A 23,439-nucleotide genomic window follows, 5' to 3' on the forward strand; every position below is an offset into this window, starting at 1 on the left:
CACTAGTGTTCCAAGAGATTGGGTGGAAGAATGCAAGGCCCCTTGGGCCCGGACTCTGAACTGGCACTGTCATTTCCATCCCAAAGCAAGTCACAAGGCCAGCCCAGGTATGAGGGTGGGGATACAGATTCCAGCGCTTGGTGGGAAGAGCTGCTAAGTTGTATTGCAAAGGGCGTCGGTGCAGAGTAATGAAGAGCTGTGACTATTTTGCAGTCTACCGCAGATTACCATCATTTATTTAGGCCAGCTCATCCCCTGAGGTAGAGAAGAGGCTCCTTTTCCCCCAGATCAATGGAATATCCCTCCCCCTGATCAGAGTACAGTTGCGGGGAATGAGGCAAAAACATGGTTGTTGGGCAAATGACTGACAGTGTCTGGACAGGGGGCTAACCCAGGTGCAGGCACGGGGAGGGACTTCACAGCTTCCATTTCTCCAAGTCACCTTCCTTTTTCGGAAGAGGGTGATTTCTTTCTTTTTTTTTTTTTTAATTCTCTTCTGAGGATATTTTTTCCATTGCTTTTCAGAGAGTGGAAGAGAGAGAGAAACATCGATGTGAGAGAGACACATCAATTGGTTGCCTCCCACACGTGCCCCAACCAAGGCCAGGGATCGAGCCTGCAACTGAGGTATGTGCCCTTGGTCAGAATTGAACCAGGACCCTTCAGTCCATGAGCAGATGCTCCAACCACTGAACCAAACTGGCCAGGGCTGAAGAGGGCGATTTTCATCTGTCTTTAGCTGATTCCTGGTCTGGGTCTCATGATGTTTCCTCCAACAGGTATATGCATTTACTCCATGAAACTCAGGTGCAAAAGCAATTTAAACATAAACAAACAAAACTGAACCCTGCCTCCGCCCACATCTGCCAGGGTAGGAAAATCCAGTGTCATTCACTGAACATGGGGTTGGGGTGGGTCTTGCCCTTCTCTTCCCTGGGGTTTGCATGACCCAGGAGATGTGGGGTGAAGACCTTTGGCATTTGATCTGTCAAGGTCACCTCTGAGGTGCTTTTGTCCAAGTCCCAAGGGTCTATTAGAAAGTGGGAGACTATTTCTGTTCCCTTGACCCTGAACTTGTTGCAGAAAATTTCAGGCTCTTATGGCCCATCAAAGTCTTCACTCAAGGAACTTATAAGCTTCTCTGGCCTCCCCTTCTCAGGGAGCCCAAATTTCTGCTTTCCTCCTCAACTCCTTCCTCCTGACAGTCCCAGGTCTCCCAAGCAACATCTGGGTGGGATGGTTTTCTAGGAACCCAGGACCTGACTGTGCTTCCAGGAGGGAGACATACCCTAAGAGAACAGACAATGTACGATAGAAACTAATCTGGGGGGGCAGGGGAAGAAGCAGCATCTCAGCTGAGACATGATGGGGGCATAAGAGTGGGGTAGGTGACAAAGGGGCTGGGGAGCCCGCAGTGGCATGTTCCAGGCAGAGGAGCCATCATCACAGTGACTGCTAATGCCTATTGAGCGCTGCCTGCAGGCCAGGTGCTATAAAGCAGATATTTCTGTTGTCCCCATTTTATGAAACTCAGAGAAGAAGTTTAGTAACTTGCCCAATGACGTATTGTAGAATTTTATTACCAGAAACCTGTTTAATTTTATTCACCAATGTCACCCCAATAAATTCAATAAACTTTTGAACAAAGCCAAAAAAAAAAAAAGTAACTTGCCCAAGGTTGTGCAACCAGTAAGTGGCTGAGCTGGGATTTCAAATTCAACCAGTCTCATGCCAAAGCCCCCCCCTTACCCACTTAGATGAACCCAGAGGTGGCAGAAGCAGGTTAGTTTTTGGAGACCCATGAGGAGTTTGTTTTGGCTGGAACATGGTGTGTGAAGGGAAAAGTGGTATAGCAAGAGGCTAGCAAGATAGAAAGGGGTGAAAACCGGGAGCATCCTGCGGCCATGTTACTGCTGGAAGGCAGCAAGCCGGGCCACAGGGAGATCACTTCAGGGCTATTTCAGGAGTTTCAGCAAGAAAGGGTGGGGCATCCAACTGGAAGACGGTAGTAAGAATAAAGGACAATGGCGGGTTTCATGGGTTATCTGGGAAGTATGGACAGGACTTAAGGGTTGGTTAGAGGTGAGGGATTAGGGGGAAAGAGAGAGGGGAGTCAGGAATGACTCTCAGGTTTCTGGATTGAGCAACTAGACGGATGGTATCAATCCTATTTCTTTTCTGGATTTGCTGTGTATCCTTGGGGATCTCGCCCAGGCTCTCTAGATGTCTGTCTTCCTAGCTATGAAACAAAAATAATGAAACCTGACCTTCCTATGTATCCAGATGGTGTCAAGATAAGATGAAGTCATCAATCTGGAAGTGCTTCGGAAAAGTCAAAAGTACTTTGCAAATGTAAGTGGTTATTATTTTATGGTTATTGTTAAGGTCTTCCCTCTCCTGGGGCTTGCAGATGGAGCCAGACTGAAAGGCGACCCAGGGGAGCTGCCTGCTTACTCAGAGGAGTCGCTGTGTTTTCCATCTATCTTTTTGGCAGATGGGAACCACATTCCCACGTACTAAATTGTTAATAGCTTCCCCAGGGAGTTCCTTTCTGCTCTGACTCCTTCTGTGATTTCTGTTTCTCCACCGCTGACACCTTCTGATGCCCCCAGTTGGCTCAGGATTTCCCATGCGTTTATGTTTTTGTTCTTTGCCCCTGGAGTTAAGGATGGGGAGGAGCCCCAAGCAAAACCTGGGTTACCATTCTATAAGCCAGCCGTGGAGGGCGGCGTCTACCCTGCGCTTAGCCAAGAGCAGCGGCGAACTCAAGGGGAAAACTCTGCCAAGCAGAGGCAGGAGCGATGAGTTCTTGTGTTTAATGGGGGTGACTTTCTAGTCTGCTCTGTGAGGCAATGCGGTGTGGGAGTCAGGAGACTGGCTTCTGGAGTGGCGTCCCAGCTGTGGCTCGGGCAGGTAACCTAACCTCTGAAAAACGGCATAATAGTGGGAACTCACACCTCTGAGGCTGATGGGAATTAAAGGAGATAATCCACAGAGCACTTGGCCCAGTTCCTGGCACATCGCAAGCTCTCTCTAAATGGTAGGGTCATTGTGAGCTGTGACTACAGAAAAGAGATTGCCTTTTAAAGGTAAATAAACTAGAATGCGCACATCCAAGGGTTGATCTCTTCAAGGTACTCACTTTGGGAGGCTACTGGGGAATCTCCTTTAGATGTCTTTCAAATTTCCACTCTTCCCATGTGTTCTTAACAGAGGCAATTCACATGCACTTGGCATGTGTTTTAATTCAGGCTGCTATACCAAAGTACCATAGACCAAGTGGCTTATAAACAACAGAAACTTATTTCTCGCCTGCCAGTGTGGCTCAGTGGTTGAGCACCTACCTATGATCCAGGAGATCTCGGTTCAAGTACTGGTCAGGGCACATGCCCAGGTTTCGGGCTCGATCCCCAGCAGGGGGCATGCAGGAGGCAGCAGATCAATGACTCTCATCACTGATGTTTCTCTCTCTCTGAAGTCAATAAAGACTTTTTTTTTTTTTTTTAAAGACATTTATTTCTCACAGTTCTGGACACTGGAAGTCCAAGATCGGGGTGCCAAGTATAGACGGGTTCCAGTGTGAGCTTTCTTCTGGGTTGTAGATGGCTGACTTCTTGTGTCCAGAGCAGAGACAGCAAGCAAACTCTTGAAAGGGGCCGTCCATGCAGAGCATCGGCTGTTTTACCAGCTCCTCACCTAATCCTGTACCTCTTAACCTTATAGATGAGAAAACTGAGGATGAGAGAAGTGATGGGAATCTTTTTCTGTTTTTGCCTCCACCATAGCTACGGGTTTCCATCACAGCATCTCTGTACCCAGGAGGGGCTCAAAGAAACATTGTGAAATGCAATTAAAAAAAATTCCCTTTAGCCCATTGTGGCTGAAGCATGCCATTGGGGTGGGGATAGGGGATGGAGTCAGAGAGGACAGCAATAAATCCCGGTTGGGGCCACACCTGGGAGGGCCCCAAATGCAAGATCAAGGAGTGAGGGTAGACTTGCTTGGTAATCGCCAAAAGCCAAGGGCGGGCATGGAGCTGGGATCTAGTATTTCAGTTCCAAGTAAGATGTAATTGCAGAGTTTAACGCAAAGGGTTTGAGTTGTTTAGAAAAATTCCTAGGTCTGTATTAAGCTGTTTGTCTGTCTCCCTCACCAAAGTAAGAGCTCACCAAAGTTGGAATTGAACTTCCTGTTCACTCACTCACTGAGCACCAGGGACTGTACTGAGGTGGGGGTACAGGAGTGCACAAGACCTATTGTAACGGCGATGCACAAAAATCCAGTGACTGCATAAATAAATATGTGGGACATTCTGTAAAGAAGAGGCTATGGGAACAAATAACAAGGGGACCTGGTCTAGTTGGTGGGGTGGAGGGCAGTGAGTGAAATGATGTTTAAGCTAAAACCTGAAGGATGAATAGCATTTAGCCTGTGGAGGTGGCTGAGCCTTCTGAGTGGAAAAAAACAGAATGTGCAAGTATCCTGGGGCAGGAAAAAGTTTGGCTTGTTGGAAGGGTGGGGAGGGGGCCAGAACTCCAACTGTCCCAGTTTCTTTCCCTCGGCACCAGAAAAGTCTGTGACTATCAGGCCCTGTAAGACAGGGGAGAGAGTTTTGGCAGCATATGTGACCACAGAGCAAAAATCACCTCTCTGATGAGTCCTTAGATGGTTAAGTGGGGAAGCCTTGGGGTGAGGAGTCTCCTGTAGCTGATCAAGGGGCCTGGACAGCAGCTGGGAGGGGCAAAGAGAATGGAGCAAAGAGGGTGAACTTGAGAATTCTGGCTTTGTTTTTTTTGGAAAGGGTATGAGCCTTGCAAATAGATGGATGACTCAAGCCAGAGAGTGATATGGATCCTTTCCCAGTCCCTCTCAGGGCCAAGAGCATCAACCCTAAGCCTAAGGCTCAGGAATCCCATATGGTCCCATTCCATTCCCCCTTGGGACCTTTATTTACCTAACCAGTATTTTCTGAGCACCCACTGTGACCCCAGCCCTCTACTGGGTGCAGAGATCAATCAGGCCTGGTGTCCCCAAGGAGGAAACAAACTCAGATAGAAATAATTGCCATATGGGATAATTTAGTGCCATGCCTAGTCTTCTCATCTGTGAAATGGGGACAATAATAATAGAACCTACTCTAAAGTGTTGATGCATGGATAAAGCGCTTATCACAGTGCCTGGTACAGAGTAATGGTTGGTAGAGAGAATGTTCTGGGAAGGACAGGAGCCCCAAGTAGGGTGGTTCTGGGTCTGGGAAGGTCAGGTTAGGGAAGGAGTATGAGAAATGCTCCCTTCCCGGTGGTCTTTGAGACCCTGCCTGCCACCTCATCCCATTCTCTCCGCACTGGCTCCCTTACCATCTCTTCCTGGACTCCTTTGAGACCCTCTGACCACTGTGTCTTTGCACATGCGGACATGTGGTTCCTTTGTCTGGAATGCTCTTTCCTGGTTTCTTCCCTAAGTTAGTTACTCCCCAAATTTCACATCTCACCTTAAGTATCCTTTCCTCAGGGAAGGTGTTCTGACCTCTGGGTTTTGTAGGCCCCACCAGAGGAAAGCATTGCTTTCCTTCACTTTCCTCCATCTGTAACTGTATCTTCATTGCTGTGATTTTAGGATTGATGTCTCTTCTCCACTGGACTGTAAGCCCCAGGAGGTAGGGGATGCATCTGGTTTTGTGCACTAGCAGATCCCCAATAGGACCTGGCTCTTATACTCAGCACTCCCCCACCCCAAAAATCTGTTGAGTGAATGAATGCGGTGAAAGAAACTACGCAGAGTAATGGTTATTTACGGAGCACTCACTGTGTGCGCTGCACTGAGCCAAGTTCTTTCTCGCATCATCTTAATTAACCCTGTGAACCAGGTGGTGTGATTACCCTCATTTTACAGGCGAGCAGAATGGAGCTGAGAGAGGTTAAGTCACTCGCTCAAGGTCACTGCTCATTAGTGCAGGAGTGAGCGGCAGGATTCACCTCCAGGTCCTTCTGGCTCCAAAGCAGCAAAGGGGTGTGAGTGTGCGTGTGTGCTGGGGGGTGTGGTGATCCCGGCTGGTGTGGGGTACACCCGAGCCCGCGGAGCATCTCTAGGGAGAGAGTGGGAAGCTTCCTCGGCCCGGCTCCAAGCCGGTGGTGCAGCTCCCGCCCCCGGTCGCGGGCGCAGACTGGAGGCGGCCTCCGGCCCACGTGGTGCGCGCGGCGGGCGCGTGGAGGAGCCCGCGGCGGCTCGCGGCGCAGAGCGCTCCGGGCGGAGAGAGCGGGCGGGCGGGCGCCCGGGGCGGGACCGGTGTGGGCGGCGAGGCGCGCGAGGAGGCGCGGAGAGAGCCGGCGACCGGTGCAGCGGCGGCGTCGGGGCCTCGGCCTCCGCCCTCGGCGCGCTCCTCGCCCATGGTCCCTGCGCCCAGGGCGCACGGTGGGGAGTAACCGGCGCCCGCCGCCATGGAACCGGCCCCGTCGGCGGACACCGAGCTGCAGCCCCTGCTCCTCGCCACCGCTTCGGACGCCTTTCCCAGCGCCTTCCCCAGCGCTGGCGCCAATGCGTCGGGGCCGCCGAGCGGCCGCAGCGCCTCGTCCCTCGCCCTGGCCATCGCCATCACCACGCTGTACTCACTGGTGTGCGCCGTGGGGCTGCTGGGCAACGTGCTGGTCATGTACGGCATCGTCCGGTGAGTCCGCCGCCGGCTGGCGCCGCGGGCTGCGCCCGGCTGAGGGTGGGAACTGCGCGCTTGGGACCCTGGCCTCGGACACCGGACTCCCCGGGTCTCCCTACTTTTCTGCATGGGGAGCATGGGGCCCGGCGGTAAATCACTTCCACTGAGAGCAGGACGCTGATTTGATTCTGTGTGTGTGTGTGTGTGTGTGTGTAACTAAATAACATTTGCTCATCTGTTGGCATCCCCTTGCTCCTGCTTCAGGCCGTGTGGAACAGTTTGGCGACAGTTTGTGTATCTGCCAGTTTGTGGGTGGGTGATTCTGTGTTTGTGACAGTACAAATGCACTGTACGTTTGGGCCTCTGAAACCCACCGGGAGGGCAGAGATGTCTGAGGTGCCGCGGGCCTCTGGGGAAACAGCAGTGGAGAGGCTGCCTGGGCAGGTGCGGGACAGGAGAGTGTGTGCGTGTCTGCACCGTGCTGATCACGTTTAGTGATCATCTGGTGAGGTTCCTGTGTTGGTGTGTGCCTGTCCCACACTGTCAGTTTGTGAATCTCTCTGTGTGAGAACGTGAACTGTGTTGTTCCTTGCCAGACTCCTGAAACCTCAGAGGGAGGGGAGCATCCAGAGCGCCCTTGGACACTCGTGTTTGTGCACTTGTGCGTGCATTTGCCAATGGAGAGCCCATGGTTCCTGGATACAGTGGGCAACAGCGGTGGGCCAGTCAGTCAGCTCTTTGCTCCTGTCCCCAGTGGCCATCTGGTCAGGAGCTCTGGATGTGGTTTTGAGAGACCTCAGATCCTCTTCACAAATGCCCTTCCCATTTTTCCCTCCTTTCCTCTAACAGTCTTTTTTTTTCTGCTAAAGGCAGCAGTGGTTTCTTTGGGCCAGAGTGTTCTCACTTGAGAAAGTAAGGCTCTCTTCTTGGTATATGCGGACCCCTCAGAGAGTCTAAAACATCATTGGTTTGCCCCAGCAGCAAACCCCCAACCCAGCTCTACAAGTTCAGACATGGGCAAAAGGATTGAAAGGAAACTCCTGTTCTTGTAACAACAAAGATGTCCTGGTTTTTATCGTTAGTTGAAAATAGGTCCTCTGTGCTGGTTGGCCAAGGGCACGGCCCTAAATCACCAGGCAGGGGGAGAGGGAGATTGTGGACTCAGAAGCTGGAGATGTGAACTGTGGTCTCAGCCCAGTTACCGATGCCCATCAGAGCAGGGAAGGAACCACTCCCCCTGCCCCACCTCCCACCTGCCTTAGTTTCCCTGTCTGAGGGATAGAGACCCAGTCTCCTCGACTGGGAAGTATGGGGTTTCTGCAGGGCAGAGCGCAGTGCACTGTACAATATTGGATGGGGTGTTGAGGGGGCTTTGGCATCGATGATCTCGGGGGGATCTTTGCTTCCCCAGGAAGAATGGAAGACACAAGAATTTCCTGTGTTTTCAATGGCTCATCACCAGCTACAGTGGAAACATTCCCCCAACATAGCCAGCATTGATCTTTGCTTTGTGCTTTGGTCAGTGATCCTCTCCACTTTGCCTTTGGAGATAGTGTGGGGTTTAGAGTTGGGCCAACCTGTGTGTGTATTCATCTCAGCTCTGCCGTGAACTGGGACTTGGCTAAGTCACTGTCTCTTTGAGCTTCACTTTCTTCATCTATAGAGTGAGGTCATAATAGGACCTTCCTCAACGGTTTTTGTAAGGTGTCGATGAGAGAGCATATATAATGCAGCTGGCCTGGTGCCTGGACCCAACAAATGGAAGCTATCTCTGTGATGAAGGGGAGGAATTTTCCAGATCCTTTAGAACCCAGTGCCTATTAAAGAGGGGAGAGGGAGGGAGGCACTTGTCCTAAAGGGGGCCTGAGAGTAGCTACTGTTCTGAGAGTTCTGGGTTCCTGGCATCTACCCTTTCTTGGAGGGCCCTTGGTGCTCTAGTCTGGGAAAAGCTGAGCGCCAGTGTGTTCAGTCCCATTTCCAGCCTCTTCCCCAGGGCCTCTGGCTGGTGAACCTCACTGCCATTGAGCTACGAGAAGGCCTGTCACCTCTGAGGGTCCACTCAGGGAAGGCTCTGGACTCTGCCTGCGAGGGGTGCTCCCAGCCACCCTTCCCCAAATCACTTTATCAAATGTGTCTTGATAGCAGGTAGCTAGACCCCATAGGTACCCACTTGGCTGAGACCATGGCCAAGTACCTGTGTGAGAACCGTATATCTGCGTCTGAACGATTTAATCCTTGCCGCCTCCCTGTCGGGTAAGCATTAGACTCCTTAACATCTCTATTTTACAGATTGAGGGGTCTGCAGTTCAGAGACAGGCAGGGTGACTTGTTTCCCTAAAGGCCCATGGCCAGCCTAGACCCGGAGCTGGAACCCTGGTCTCGTGACTCCCAGTCCAGAACTTTTTCCAGAGCTGCGTGGGATACGCGACAGTCAAAGAAATGCATGAAAGGAGGGGGCAGAATCCTGTCCCTCCTTTTGCCCTAGAATCCTCAGAGAATGATGGAGACAAAAGGATTGTGATCCTACATGTTTTTCGGCCCATGTATTTTAGGCTGCTGTCCTTGGGGAGGGGGAATTAGGGAGGGTTGAAGTTAGCCCTTCCCCAGTGGGAAACTAGGGACAGGGCGGCTGCCCAGGGCTTCACTTCTCCTGGCAAAGTCCCACCAGCAGTAGGGAGAGGGGAGCCCAGGACAGAGAAAAGCCTCTGCTCTGTCTGGCTCTCTGGCACCCCATGCAGGGCCTGGCACAACCAAACAGTTGATTGGTTGAATGAATGAATGAGTGAATGAATGAATTCTGCTTGTGAGTCTTGAGTTTACAAGATAAAGGGAAGATTTGCAAGGGAAGATCCAGAGGACCCTTGGGGCAGGAAAGCAGGGTGATATAGTGGCAGAGCTGGGGCTCAGAAGCCAGACAGACCTAAGTTCAAATCCTGAGTTCAAAGCCACATCCTTGCTGTGTCTTTGGGCTTGTGACTTCACCTCTGAAGCTCATTTCTTTGCCTGTAAAGTGGGAATACAATGCATCCTGGGTTGTGAGGATGCATTAAATGTGATAGAGTGTTGTATCTGAGCCTTTTAAGCCCTTTGAGAACAGGGAGGGTCTCTGTGTGAAGGAATGAAAAGAATTAACTAATTCAAGAAAATTCTATGGATGCACTGTGCTAGATGCTGAGATGAAAGAAATGGCGAGGAAAAATCCATGGCCCCTGCCCTTATGGAGCTTAGGGTCCGGTGAGAGAAATAGACATTCATTGGCTAGTCATCCAGCAAACTTAAATTTGTAGCTGTGGAAAATGTGGGGGCTTTGGGAGCTCACGATAGGGGGAGGGTCTCACCTGGGCAGGGAGCTCAGAGAAGGCCTCCGAGAAGCTAAAGGATGAGTGAGAGGCAGCTAAGTAAATAGCTGAGGGAGGAGCCTCTGATGGGAAGACTGACAGGGATGAGGGGCTGAAAAGAACAACACAGGGATCTCAGAACCTGACATCACCGAACACTCTCCGTTCCGTCTTCCCCCACATCCCGGGCCTCTCCCCACCTCATGGGCCTGCCTGAGAGGCCCACTCATCCTGCCGGGTGCAGAGGGGGGCCTCTGGGAATTGCACTTTTAGCAAACAGCCTGTGGTTCCTGAAGTGTGAACAGGATTTTTCGGGACATCTGGTCCCCAAGCAGGGCTGGCATCTCAGAGTTCCCTTTGGCAGCCCTCTGGGTAGGGTGGAGTGTGAAGAGCTTAGCGGGAGGCCCCCTCCCATCTCTGACAGGGGACTCCATCTTCCCTGTACCTGAATTTCCTGGCTTGCCTGCTCCAGAATCCAGGAAGGTGAATGGAGTCGGTGCTTTTCCACTTGGCTCTTGTCTGTTCCACAGCCCGCTCTGTCTCCCCACCTCCACCTCTCCCTGCTCCTGGTTGTGGCAGATTTGCACCCTGCTATGTCTCTTACTACCCCCACTCCACCCTCGCCCTGCCCCCTGTCCCTCTTGATTCTCTCTTTTAGGCCATGTGCTTCTCTGCCCCTTGATCTCTCCCTCAGCTCATGTCTCCTTGTATGAAATGCTGGCGCTGCCACCCACTCAGATCTTTAGCGAGTTGGATGGCCACTCTGCCTCTCAGTTTCTCCATTTGTAAAATGTGGGTCCTAGTGCCTGCCTCCTAGGCACCTTTGTCCTAAAGATAAGGTGATGTTGATAAAGCATGTGTTTCCCTTCCCATCCCAGGTGACTTTGGCACAGAGCTGGGAGGGGAGGTTGGGCCAGGCAGCAGGGGCTGGGGCAGATTGCATGGTCTGGTTGTCCCCTCTGTCTGCTACTGAGGTGCCAGGTGTTGCTGGGATAAGTGTTCAAGTGTCAACTTTGCAGGGTTGGAGCTCTGAGTCCCCATCTTGATTTTGGGGACCCAGCATGAGCTCCTTGGCTTTTGTCTCCCTCCTCTCTCTTGTGGCCTGGGTTGGGGTCCACAGACCCAGTGCCCATAGGCCAGTAGATATTCCAGTGAGGTGACACAATGCAGTGGTAAAGGTCACAGCTCGGGTTCAGGTAGTGCCCCCAGTCCCAGTTCCAGCTCAACCACATCCTGGGCAAAGAGCCTAACTCCCCTGAGCCTCATTTCTGCATTTGTAAAATTAGGGTGATCGGTGTAGATTATTGGAAGGATTAGTGAGCTCATGCATGTGAAAGGCCACAGCCCGGCCCCTGGCACATTGCAGGCCCTCAGTGCGGGCTAGCTGTGGTTGACCAGCACCCCTGCAGCTGCTCGGGGCATGCACAGCTGGTGGCTGTGAGGCCTGACTGTCTGCATTTTCCACCTTGGGCCCTCTCCTGCTTGCTGCATCATCCACGCTTTTACTCACTCAACAAGCATTTGCTGATACTGACCCCTGCCAGAGCCGTCCAGCTCAGCTCCCGCTGCCCAGACTCTCAGCTGAAGCCTCAGCCTGGCCATGCCCCTCAGGACCCTCGGTTAGTTACAGCTCCAGGGGCAAGTGCAGCTTGCGCGGCATTCCAGGCCAGGGAACAGCATGAGCAAAGAAAGGTTCAGCGATGTTCAAGAGCTGCAGAGGGCAGGAAAGTTCACCGTGGCTGAGCTGAGAGTGCCAGGGCTGGGGTGGCTGTGATGACAGGGAGGTTGTAGGGACAAAAGCAGGAAAGGCCTTGCCAGCAGGTGTCCTCCTCGCCGTGGTTGTGAAGGTGCCTGCTGTGTGTTGAGCTTTGGCCAGGCTTTGGAGCCAGTGATGAATCTACTAACTATGGCCTCTGCCTTCCAAAATTCCTGGTGAGGCTAAAATGTTAGAGGAACTCCGAGGATCAGCCCCAGGTAATAGGAGGGAGTCATTCCGGCAGGGCTGTGTTAGGAGCCAGAGGTCATACTGAGGCTCCAGTTTCAAGTCTGGATAGTGGGAGCTAGGGCTGGACAGGTTCTCGGGTTCCACAGTAAGGTAGCCATGCTGGGAAATGAGGGAGATTTGGGTCACAGGCCATGGGGGAAAGGACTTTGGAGCAATCAGTCGGTCCAGAACGGTGTTCAAGAGGATGAGTTTGGTGTGGGTGGGTGTGAGATGGATTGGCCTGGGAGGGCCTCGATATGGGGAAACCAGAGAGGCCAGCTCAGGGTGATGGAAGAGAGTTGTATGACCTTGGACTGGTCACGGAAACCCTGGCCTCAGTTGTCCCCTGAAGCGCTGTTGGACCTACAAGAAGGGAGGAGGCAGGGCCAGATGACCTGTGGTGAGGAAGGCAGGGAGAGTGAGCAGCAGCCCGGCGGGTGTTCCTGCTCTGCCTTCTGGCCTTGCCCCGAGCCAACACTTCCCAGGCCTTGGGTTCATTCCCTGGAGAGTGTGTGTGACTCAGACACAATCGACTGAGTCCAGAGGAGTCACAGAGGGCACTGAGGAGCCTCTCCTGAGCTTTGGCCACATGCCAGAGGCTACTCCAGGCCTCACGACGGCTGTGCAATGGGGCCGTAGATTCTCACTTATAGATGAGGGAGTAGGTGCCTCTCACAGCCAGACAGATGCAAACCCAGATCTTTCTGACTCCAAAACCACTCCACTTCGACTCTGCTACTGCTGTCCATGAGACACAAGAGGGATGGGGGTGAGAGCTGGGGGTATCTGTTGGAGAAGGGAGCAACAGGGCAGATTGTAAACCTCTGAGGCCTCTGCGTGGGGTAACAGCTGTTGAGAGCCTGGATATTGGAGCCAGATAACCTGGGATCACGTCCCAGCTGTGCCATCTACTAAGAAAGTAAGCTTGGGCCATATATACACAACCTCTCTGAGCCTCAGTTTTCTCATCTGTGAAGTGGGAGTAGTAATAGAGGGTGGTTATGAGAAGTTCATGAGGCATGATATGAAAGACTTCAGAACCAGGCATTTAGTAAGTAAATGTTTTCTATTTTTATGTCTTCTTAGAAGAGGAGTGAGACTCGCTTTTCATTCATTTGATTGATATTTATTGAGCCTCATAGGAACCAGAATTATTGGAGGGATACTACAGGGAAACTTTATCAGTTTAATATTATAAATGTTTTTTTACTATAAAGGGAACACAGTAGTTATTTCAGAGAAAAACTTTGCCATTTTGGTGTATTTCTTTCCCATCTCTCTCTTTTTTCTGCCTCTCTCCCCCCCTATGTTTTAATGACATGAGGATCACACTATGTTGAAATACTGATTACATCATATAAAATATTTTGTAAGCTGCCTTTTCACTTAACATTATGTCATGAGCACACTCTCATTGTATCAAACATTCTTTGAAATCATGATTTTTTGATGGCCGCATTATATGACTGTTCTATTTGGGGTGACTTACGTTATTTCTAGTATCATGCCAATCTAAATAATGCATCTGTGAACATTCTGGGACACTTATGTTTGTGCACATCTCGTATAATTTCTTTAAGAAATTTTGCAACTGTCAAAGCTCTCCAAGAAAGTATAGGCCACTGTGTAATGTAGGTAGCATTCCATCACTGAAGGTATGCAAGAGGACACGGGACAACCCCTGGCTGCAAGTTTGGCACTGCAGGTTTGGGTGGAGAAAAGATAAGACAAACAATTTCAGGCCCCTCTCACCATGGCTGAGATTGGAAGAATACTTCTCAGATGCTGTGATCTCAGATTGCCTTTCTCCCCTTCCTGGCAGATGATGCCTGGACTTTGAGAGGAAGGGGGCTGTGCAAGGGCAAGGCATGATTTCATTAAGCTCAGAGTCCTGGGACCTCTAAATCCAATTGGCTACCCAGAACATCATACCATGCCCAGGAAGAGGGATAATCGTGGGGTGGGTAGAGCAGAAAGCCTGGCTTAAACGAGCAATTTAGACCCCATTACCAGCTGGGGGCATGGGGTGGGATGGGGCATCTGGGTTGCGCTCTGTTGATTTACAGCTCCCAGTGCAGCTGCAGAAATCAGCTGCTTTGTCTCTGGCCTGGGTGGGTGTGTAGGGAGAGAATCATGTCTTTTGTCACTTTTCGAGTCATTCTTGATAAATGGAAAGAACTCAAACTTCAAAGTCCTTTGAGGCCCAAAAGCCCCATTCAATAAACACCACCCAGAGAGAGGTGGAAACAGCCTCGCTCATCTCCCTGCAGAAGTAACCTTTTTTCCTACATTGGATTTTGAATCATGGATGATGATTCCCTTTATTGAACACTTATTTTGTGCCAGATGCTCTGCTTAGAGATGTGCATATAGTATCCTGTTTAATCCTTATATCCTTATGAGGTGAGCCCCCATTTTACAGACGAGGAAAGGTGAGGCTCAGGGAAGTAGCAATGGCTCAAAGTCCCAGAGTCAGGTTGAAGTCAGGTCATTCCGATCTTAGAACCCGTACTCATAACTACTGCCCTGGCTTCTGCCACCCTGTATGTCAAGTTCAGCCATCTGATGTACAAATGAGGAAACTGGGGCCTGGAGATGTTCTGTGTCTTTTGAATTAGTGGCCAAATCAGGATTGGAACCTGCCTTTCCAAATTCCTTGTCCCCTCATCTTGTATCTCTTTCCATGCTTGGAATTACCTGGCCTAGGGGAGAGCCAAGGGTAGCTAGAAACACTAGTACCTGGGAGCATGAGAAGTGGGTTCCTGCATAGGGCAGTCCAGCCTGGGTGCTAGTGACAACACCGGATAGGCCCCACAGAACCCCACTTTTCCTGGGGCAGCGCCCATGGCTCGCCAGGCAGCCATATCCTTCAGAAGCAGAGAGATTGGGGTTCAAATCCAGGTCTGCTTCTTGCTGGCTGTTCACCCTTGGGCTTACCTCAATGAGCCTGTTTTTTCATCTGTGAAATGGGGGTGATAGAAAAACACTTGATGTAAATCAAGTGTGTTTGTCCAGAGCCTGTCACATAGAGAGAGGGAGACACACACAAAAATAGATGGTCATGAAATAGTGTTTTCTAATTGCGGTGTAATTGTTGCTGTGTGTGCCCTCCCTTTTATTCTGGCTGCTCCTGGAGGGCAGGAACCGTGTCCCATCTAATATCTTTCCTAGTTCTATCCCTGGCCCTAAGGAGCCATCACTAAGTATTTCTTAAATATCTAGTTGACATTTTGTTAATGAGATTCTCTCTCTTGAGTCCGGGTCCATAATAAAAATCCCCCAACTATCAGACAAGAGGGAAATAAAATGTGCAGGGACCGTAGGCCTCTTCTCTCTTGAATAACCCCTTCTCAGTTTAGGAAACCCTTCCTCCAGGGGACCTTCTCTACTCCCCCTCCTCTGTGTTCCCACAGTGCCCTATGTGGCCCCCATCACAGCAGGGACCACACACATTTTCAAAACCGTGATTGCGCATCTCTTTCTCTCCCCCCAAAAATGAGCAGATGTGGGGTGGGGGAGAATCCTTTGTTCAAAGCTGGAGCCCCAGCCTAGGGGCTGACACTCAGATGTCAGGTCAATAGGTGTTTGAGGAGAGACATGTCCTATTTCTAGACACCCATGGGTTGACAAGTCACACGTCAGGAACTCTGCTTTCTTGGGGCCTCCATTGTGTCCGACTGCCCCATCCCTTGGTCCAGCCATCCTTAAGCCAGAAGCGGAGCCAGGGTGATGGAGAAGAGCTTCTCTTCCCTGGTTTCTATGAGCATGTTGTGGTTCTTGAACTGAACTGAACAAGGAGTCTGCCCTGTTCATTGCCGACCAGGCCGCCTCCCTACTCATGTTCAACTCAGGGGCCCTGTATTTCCATATTCCAGCCCTTAATCTTCTCCTGTGACTCACTGGGTCTCATTATAATTAACCACCTTCCTTCCTCAGGGCTTTGCCAAAACTGAGACAGCTAATTAATTTCTGGCCACTTGCCATTACTGTTAAATGGTGGGCAGGGATGTAGCTCACAGCCCTTGCTGCCCAGCCGCCTTGTTTTGCCAGTGGGAAGAGCAACCACCCTTTGTCTGCAAATAGAGGGAGCCCCCCCTGGACCCTGGCTGGCTGGCGGCTGCTTTATTTAAGCTGTTCCCCAAGGTGGGCAGAGCCTTTGTGATCGCTGCTGTAGCTGTGCCTCGGTTTCCTCATGTGTAAAACAAAGGGATTGAACCTGACTTGCTGAGAGAGAGAGAGAGAGAGAGAAAGAGAGAGAGAGAGAGAGAGATGAGAGTGTGGTAAAGATTAGAGGATGGGTTCTGGAGTCAGAGGGACTTTGGTGAGTAACTTTACTCCTCTGAGCCTCAACATTCCTCATCTGTAAAATGGGGCTACTAACGCTCGCCTCCTGTGGTAGTTGTGCAGATTCAGTGGGATAATGAACACACATGCAACTGGCACCTAGTAAGTGCTCAGTAAATACTCTCACCAGCCATCTTTCCTTTCAGTGCTAACATTCTATATTCCTGATGAAAAAAGCCTTTTTTTTGGTACAGATCTTGTGACCTAGAAACCCACACCCGAAACCTATATGTTCATGTTAACCATTGTTACCCTGATAAATTTAATAAAGTGAAAAAAAGAAAAAAGCCCTTTCGGTGGGAGACCTGGGGAATGGAGCAGTTTTAACAGACATTGCTTCTGTGTTTTAGGCCACAGCTGGGAAGATGGTGAACCCCTCTCTATTAGTTTCCTTGGGCTGCCATAACAAATTACCGTAAACTGGGTGGCTTAAAGCAACAGTTTAGGAGGCTAGAGGTCCGAAACCAAGCAGGGCCATGTTCCCTTCGAAGGCTCTGGGGAAGAATCCTTCCTTCCGAGCTTCCGGCGCTCACTGGCAATCCTTGGCCTCCCTTGGGCTTGCAGCTGCGTCACTCCAGTTTTTGCCTGTTTTCACATGGCTGTGTTCCTTCTGTCTGTGTGTCTCTGTGTTTCCTTTTATAAGGACACCAGTCATACTGAATTTAGGGCCCACCCTAATCTGGTATGACTTCATCTTAATGAATTTAATCTGCAACCTCTTTCCAAATAAGGTGTTGCATTCTGAGGTTCCGGGTAGACGTGAATTTGGGGGGCACCCATTCAACCCAGTGCACTCTCCAAGGCTCCCTTTCCTGCTGTGTATGGGGGTAATAGTAGCAATTTCATAGGGTTGTTGGAGCGATTAAACAAGATCATGTATGTAAACATCATGGTAGAATTCAGTAGACTGTCAGGACCGTGTAAGCACTGAGTCTGTGTGGCTGCTGTGATGGAGATGGTGGCAAAGATGAAGGCAGTGATGGGGATGGTTCTATCCATGGACCTACCCTACCTGGGTTAATCATTGGACATGGCACCTAGAACGTGGGCATCTACTAAGAGCCCAGGGCTGCTTCAGGAATTCTGATGCCTTGGACAGGATCCCCCTTTTCCTCTGGCCTCAGCTATCTTGACCCTCATCTGGGACTCAGCTTCTGGGAGAGCAGCTTGGAGAAGTAGAGCTTGGCCTTCCAGAAGTTAGGAGAACCAGTACTCTATGTAACCTTGTGCCTTATGTCTTTCCCTCTCTAGGCTTGTTTCCCCATCTGTAAAGTGGGAGAGGAGTTTTGAATTCAGTGTGGCAGATCAGAACCTCTTCCAGTGCTGAAGTTCAGCCCAGGGCTCTGTGTCCCACCCCAATGGGGGCAGGTTACCAAGGGCCAGCACAGGAGTGAAGTTCCTGGGACTCCCAGAGCAGCTCAGCAGGTGTTATTCTGGGCCCATTTTCCTCATCTGGACAAGAAGAGATGCTCCTGTTATATGAGTGCTCCTGCAGTGTGCTAGGACATCTAGGCATGAACTCACTCACCACTCACCACACCCTCATGTAGTAGGATCATTATATCCACTTCACAGAGGAGCAAACTGAGGTTCAGAGATGTTAGAACTCGCCCAAGGCCAGACTGTTAGTTAGAGGCAGAGCTGGGGCTTAAATCTAGTGTGTCTGGTGCCAAAGTCTGTACTTCTCTCTGGTTTGCACCTTTACTATATTATGGGCTGCCATAACACATTACCACAAATTTGATGGCTTAGAACAACAGAAATGTATTTTTCTCAAGTTATGGAGGCCAGAAGTCCAAAAAATGTCTGCAGGGCTGCACTTCCTCTGAAAGCTCTTGGGGAGAATCTTCCCCTGCCCCTTCCAGCGTCTGGTGGCTCCAGGCATCCCTTGGCTTGTGGCTGTATCGCTCTGGTTTTCCTTCCGTCTTCCCATGGCCATCTCCTCTTCTCCCTGCGTGTCTCTTACAAGCACGCTTGTCATTGGAGTTAAGGTCCACCCAGATAATCCATCTGGAGATCCTTAACTTAATTACATCTGTAAAGATCCTTTTTCCAAATAAGGCCACACTCACAGGTAGTGGGGGCTGGGATGTGGACTTGTCTCTTTCAGGGCTACTTTCAACCCACCACAGTTATTACAGCCTCGGTGGTAACAGTATCTGCTGAATCCCTGGCACACGACGTGGAGCTGCAGGGAGTGGGGAATTTCTGGAGCGGTTTAGAAGTAGAAGGAGATGAACAAAGTTGCAATTTGGGGAGGCCGATCTGGGGGGCATGTGTGACAGGGTGCAGTTTCAGCCGATGTTCTACTAGCAGTGATGCCAGTCAGGTAAGAAATACATGAAAATCACATCTGGGTATGGGTGGGTGCAGCCAGCCACGGGGTAGAAACCTGGAAACCTGTCCTCAGGAGCCACCTGTGCTAGCTGGGGCATGAGTCCACATGAGTGGATTGAGATTACAGATCCCACAGAAAAGGGATCTGGCCTCATTTTCTTGCCTAGAGAAATGCGAGAAGGCCAGGCCCCAGCACCATCTGTGTGCCTGCGATGTGATTTACCTGCATCATCCTCCATTCACCTGAGAGGTGGTGTCATCTTCGCTCATAATCACGTCAATGGATACCTGAGGACAAACCGCGATGGGGCTCCAAGAATGGCCACACAGCGCTGAGAAGGCAGCTAACCGACCAGCCACAGCAGCTGACACATACCGAGCCCTTGTGTGAACTCAGGCCTCCCCAGAGCTGGATGAAGTGTGCACTGTTAATAGCTCCATTTTCCAACACGTGGAAGGGGGAAGGGTTAGGTTTAGATTCTGTGACTCCATGGGCAGAACCAGGAAAACAGTGCTAAGAAGGAGCTAACAGTGGTAAGAAGGAGCTAGTCTTTATCCCCTGCCCTCCCCCCCCAGAAAAAAAAAAAAGAGAAAAAGAAAAGAAAGGACTTGCCTACCCTGTGAGTTGGCCCAACAATGGGCTGATCGTGCCTGCAGGTGGTGGGCTCCCTGTCTCGGACACACTCAAGTAGAAACTGCACAGCCATTTGACAGAGTGCCGCAGAGGGAAAGCCCTCACTGTGAAGTTTCCTTCTAGCTCAGATTCTAGGATTTTTCTCTAGGAGACCATCAGAGAGCTGTGTGCATGAAGATGTTTGTCACAGCATTATTTACAATAACAAAAAGAGAAGAAACAACCTATATATCTTTCAACAGGGGATTTATTAAGTAACTTTATTTGGGAGCTTTAGTATCTATAAGTGAGACTAGATCTAACCTGAAGTCTGTTTTTGTGTGGTCCTTGAGCTAAAAATGGTTTTTATACTCTTAAAGCGTTGTTAGAAAGAAAGAAAGAAAAAAAGGTTATGCAACAGAGACCTTATGTGGCCTACAAAGCCTAAAATATTTGTTCTCTGAATCTACAGAAGGAAGTTTGTTGACCTCTGGACTAGAATAACAATCAGTTCGGTCACCAAAAACTATATTAATTTGTATCTATGGTTATAGAAAGATGGTCACAGCATAGTTTTGAGAGAAAGAAACAGGTTATATAACAGTATCAGAGTAAGATCCCAATGATGTAAAACAGGATTTGTGTGCTTGCATGTGGTCTGTAATATTAGTGATGGTTTTTAAACATTCTTCATTAAATGATTCTGTATAGTTTGAACATTTTATAGTTAGCAGCTATTATTTTTGAGATCTCAAAAAGCATTTGGGATTAAAATTAATTCTAAATACTCCAGCAGTCCACACCGTGTGGGACCAAATGAGTTTTGATCTAGGCTGAAGCCATTTCGTTCGATTTGGTTCCTCAGGTACCACAAGGTTGATCAGACTGAGGGTGATGCTCTTATCTTATTGCTGTTGCTGTTATTGTTTTGGTTTTGAGGTCTCTTGCCCTGACTTTGATCCACATAGGCTTTTGTGCATAAATGGAAAAAAAAATTCCCCTCAGGTTAGTTGAAAACAAATGAGCTCCTTTGGATAAATGATCTGACAGTATTTCCCTTTGCTGCTGTGGAGCTGAGTCACTTCAGATTCAGGGCAAACTGGGCCAGGCCCAGATGTCCTTCAGGGAACCTGGGCTGGTCCAAGTGAGGACAGAAGGCAAACGGGGAGAAGGAAGGAGAGGAGAGCGGGGGGGGGGGGGGGGGGGGGGGGGGGGGAGATGTCCCAATTTAAGCTCTTCACGCCGTGACTGGTTACTTCCAAGGGTCAGGGCACCTTGACTCCTCTGTCCACAGGGGGTCCTCCAGTGAACACTCTGTCCCCTCTGTGTAGCATGAAGGGGACACAGTTTCTGCCCAAAGGACGTCCCAGTCTAGTTTAGAAGACGGACTCATGGACATTCATTCGTTCACCGCGCATTTGGAGCGCCTGCTTTGTGCTAGGCGCTGCTCTAAGTTCTAGACGCATAGTGGTGGCCAAGACAAACACCATGCTTTCGGGGAGCTTATGTTTTAATTGCCAAAGAGAGTATGTGAGGGGCGCACACAGTACTTTGGGTCCACAAGAGAGAAGCTGAAACTGAAATCAAAGGAAGGCACTGGGGTTTCAGGGAAGAGCACTGGGTTTGAATCTGCTCAGCCGCTTTCTGACTGCAACCTTGGGCACATTCTGTGTAAGTTGGGAGTAACAAATACTGTCCACCCCGTAGGGGATCCTGGGAGGGTTAAATGATGCAGAACACTTTCCCAGTGCCTGGTTCTTAGTCAGTGTCCAACAAATGTTTATCACCTGTTTAAAAAACAGAACAGCTCGGCCGGCCATGGCTCAGCGGTTGAGCGTCGACCTGGGATCCAGGCGATCGGGGTTCGATTCCCGGTCAGGGCACATGCCCGGGTTGCGGGCTCGATCAATGACTCTCTCATCATTGATGTTTCTGTCTCTCTCTCTCCCTCTCCTTTCCTCTCTCTGAAATCAATAAAGATATATTTAAAAAACAAAACAAACACAGGTTTAAGGAATGCATGCAACAATGCCTGAGAAGACCTTACAAATAGTTGTCCATAAATACTGGTTGCTGCCCCCTCGTGACCAGGGGTGTATGTGTTGTGCTGAATTGACCACTCCTCCTTGCCCCATTGGGCCCCATCATTGTGCCTGTGATATTGTTCTGGTGTTTATATATCTGTCGCTCCCTGAACCCACCTGGATTGTGAGCAGATTGTCTCCAACCCTCCGGACATAGCAGGGTTAAGGAATGTGTGAAAACCAGATGGATTCTATGGAGCCAGCCCAGCTCTGGACCAGTTTACTGCACTCAGTCCTGGCCTCGGATTGGGCCCCTCACCATGGCCAATATTTGATAAGGTAGTGCAGGTGACAAGGAGGCCAGGGGACAGGGAACAGCAAAGCACAGCCCCGAGGGGTTATGAGCGTGGGCAGTGGAGACCAGATGGAAGTTTGCATCCTGTCATGTCACTTCCCAGCCATGTGTCTTTGGGGGAGCCCTCTAACTTGGCTCATCTGTAGAATGAGCGTGGTATTGACACTCAGGGTTGCAGCGAGGGTGAAGTGAAATCATGCGTTTGCTGCTTTTGGCATAGTGCCCGGCACCTGAAAGAAAAGGCACTCAGAGAATATTGCGGAAAGGAAACAACCCATACGAAGCTGTCAGACCAGTCCCATCGAGGCCTTGCACAAAGGAGGGAATGTCTTAGCCTTCTTCTGGACGCCGGGCATTAAGACGTCAGCCAGTCTCACCAACTGCCCTGGCTGTGCCTGGGGGAGAAAATTCTTACAAGGAGCTTACTTGTCATCTGAGAATCCCAGCTCTTCAGAGGCTCAGGAGGGTGTGTGGATTTAATGTGGCCCTGGCTGTGCTTCAGTCAAGAGCACGCCTCATCTCCTTCAAAGTGAAGGCAAATTAGTAGAGGCGAGGGTGATCTTCCCTGACAATGGGGCTGTTTGACAGAAGACAGGAGGGCTTTAGAGCTCAGGAAGCCCCGCTGAGGACTGAGATGTTTGGGAGCAAATTTCTAGCAGCTGCATAATTCAAGATGAGCTAATGGGATTTGACTTAGAAAGAAAGCAAAGGGTTTCCCAGTGCATCTCAGAGTCAACAGAGGTTCAGTCAGAGCTTACCGTCCTCAGTCCCAGGGTTGGGTCCAATGGTGAGGATTGAATCCTGTGAGAAAAAAAGCAGAAAAATATCAAGAAAAAAAATCCCCAAAGAGCTGACAGTTCTTGTCTATATGCTGACTAGTAAGCTTGACATTTTCACATGTTTTTGGCTCCTAAAAAGCTTGATTGCACTGAAATTACCAATGAGAAAACAGGTTCAGAAAGGTGAAGTAATTTATGCAAGGTCACACAGCTAAGTGTGGCAAGGAGCCAAGATCTGAATGCCTCTAAAGGACTCCCTCACTGCACTCTCCAGCGTGGAAAATAGACTGCGGCAGCTCTGGATTATCCGCAGCCCTTTTCCCCCCATTGTGGTAAAATACACATAACATAAAATTTACCATCTTAACCCTTTTTAAGTGTGCAGCTCTGCGACATTAAGCACATTCACACAGTTGTGCAGCCGTCACCACCATCCATCCGTCTTCAGAACTCTTCTCATCTCTCCAAACCGAAGCTCTGTTCTCATTAAATAATAACTCCCCACTCCCCGCTCCCCCAGCTCCTGGCAGCGCCGTTCGACTTTCTGCCTCTGCATCCGACTCCTCTAGGTACCTCATGTGAGTGGAGTCACAGAGCATTTTCATTTTGTGAATCGCTTATTTCACTTGGCACAGCGTCCTAAGGTTCAGCCGCATTGTAGCATGTGTCAGGATTTCCTTCCTTTTTAAATCTGAATAATATTCCGTTGTACGGATATACCACATTTTGGTTACAGACACTTGGGTTGCTTCCAGCTTTTGGCTACTGTGAATATACGTTGTCTTGAACATGTGTGTACCGATATCCGAGATCCTACTTTTAATTCTTTTGGGCATATATCCAGAAGTGGAATTGCTGGATCATATGGCAGTTCTACTTTCAGTATTTGAGGAATTGCCATACCGTTTTCCCCAGCATCTGCACCACTTTAGAGCACAGAGCACAAGGGTTTCAGTTTCTCCACATCCTTTCCAGTACTTGTTATTTTCTGTTGTTTTTTATAGTAGCCATCCTGG

General features: G+C 50.0%; 1 protein-coding gene across 1 annotated transcript in view; it reads left to right on the forward strand.

Annotated features, from left to right (window-relative positions):
* Positions 1–6,278: 6,278 nt before the first annotated feature.
* Positions 6,279–23,439, forward strand: part of OPRD1 (opioid receptor delta 1) — a 28,233-nt gene continuing 11,072 nt past the window's right edge. The window contains exon 1 of the mRNA XM_081144052.1: positions 6,279–6,664. Within this exon, the coding sequence (XP_081000178.1) occupies positions 6,438–6,664 (227 nt within the window). The 5' untranslated portion in view covers positions 6,279–6,437. The remainder of the gene's footprint in view (positions 6,665–23,439) is intronic.

The sequence above is a fragment of the Miniopterus schreibersii genome, assembly GCF_964146895.1.
Source record: "Miniopterus schreibersii genome assembly, chromosome: 8".
Lineage (NCBI taxonomy): Eukaryota > Metazoa > Chordata > Mammalia > Chiroptera > Miniopteridae > Miniopterus > Miniopterus schreibersii.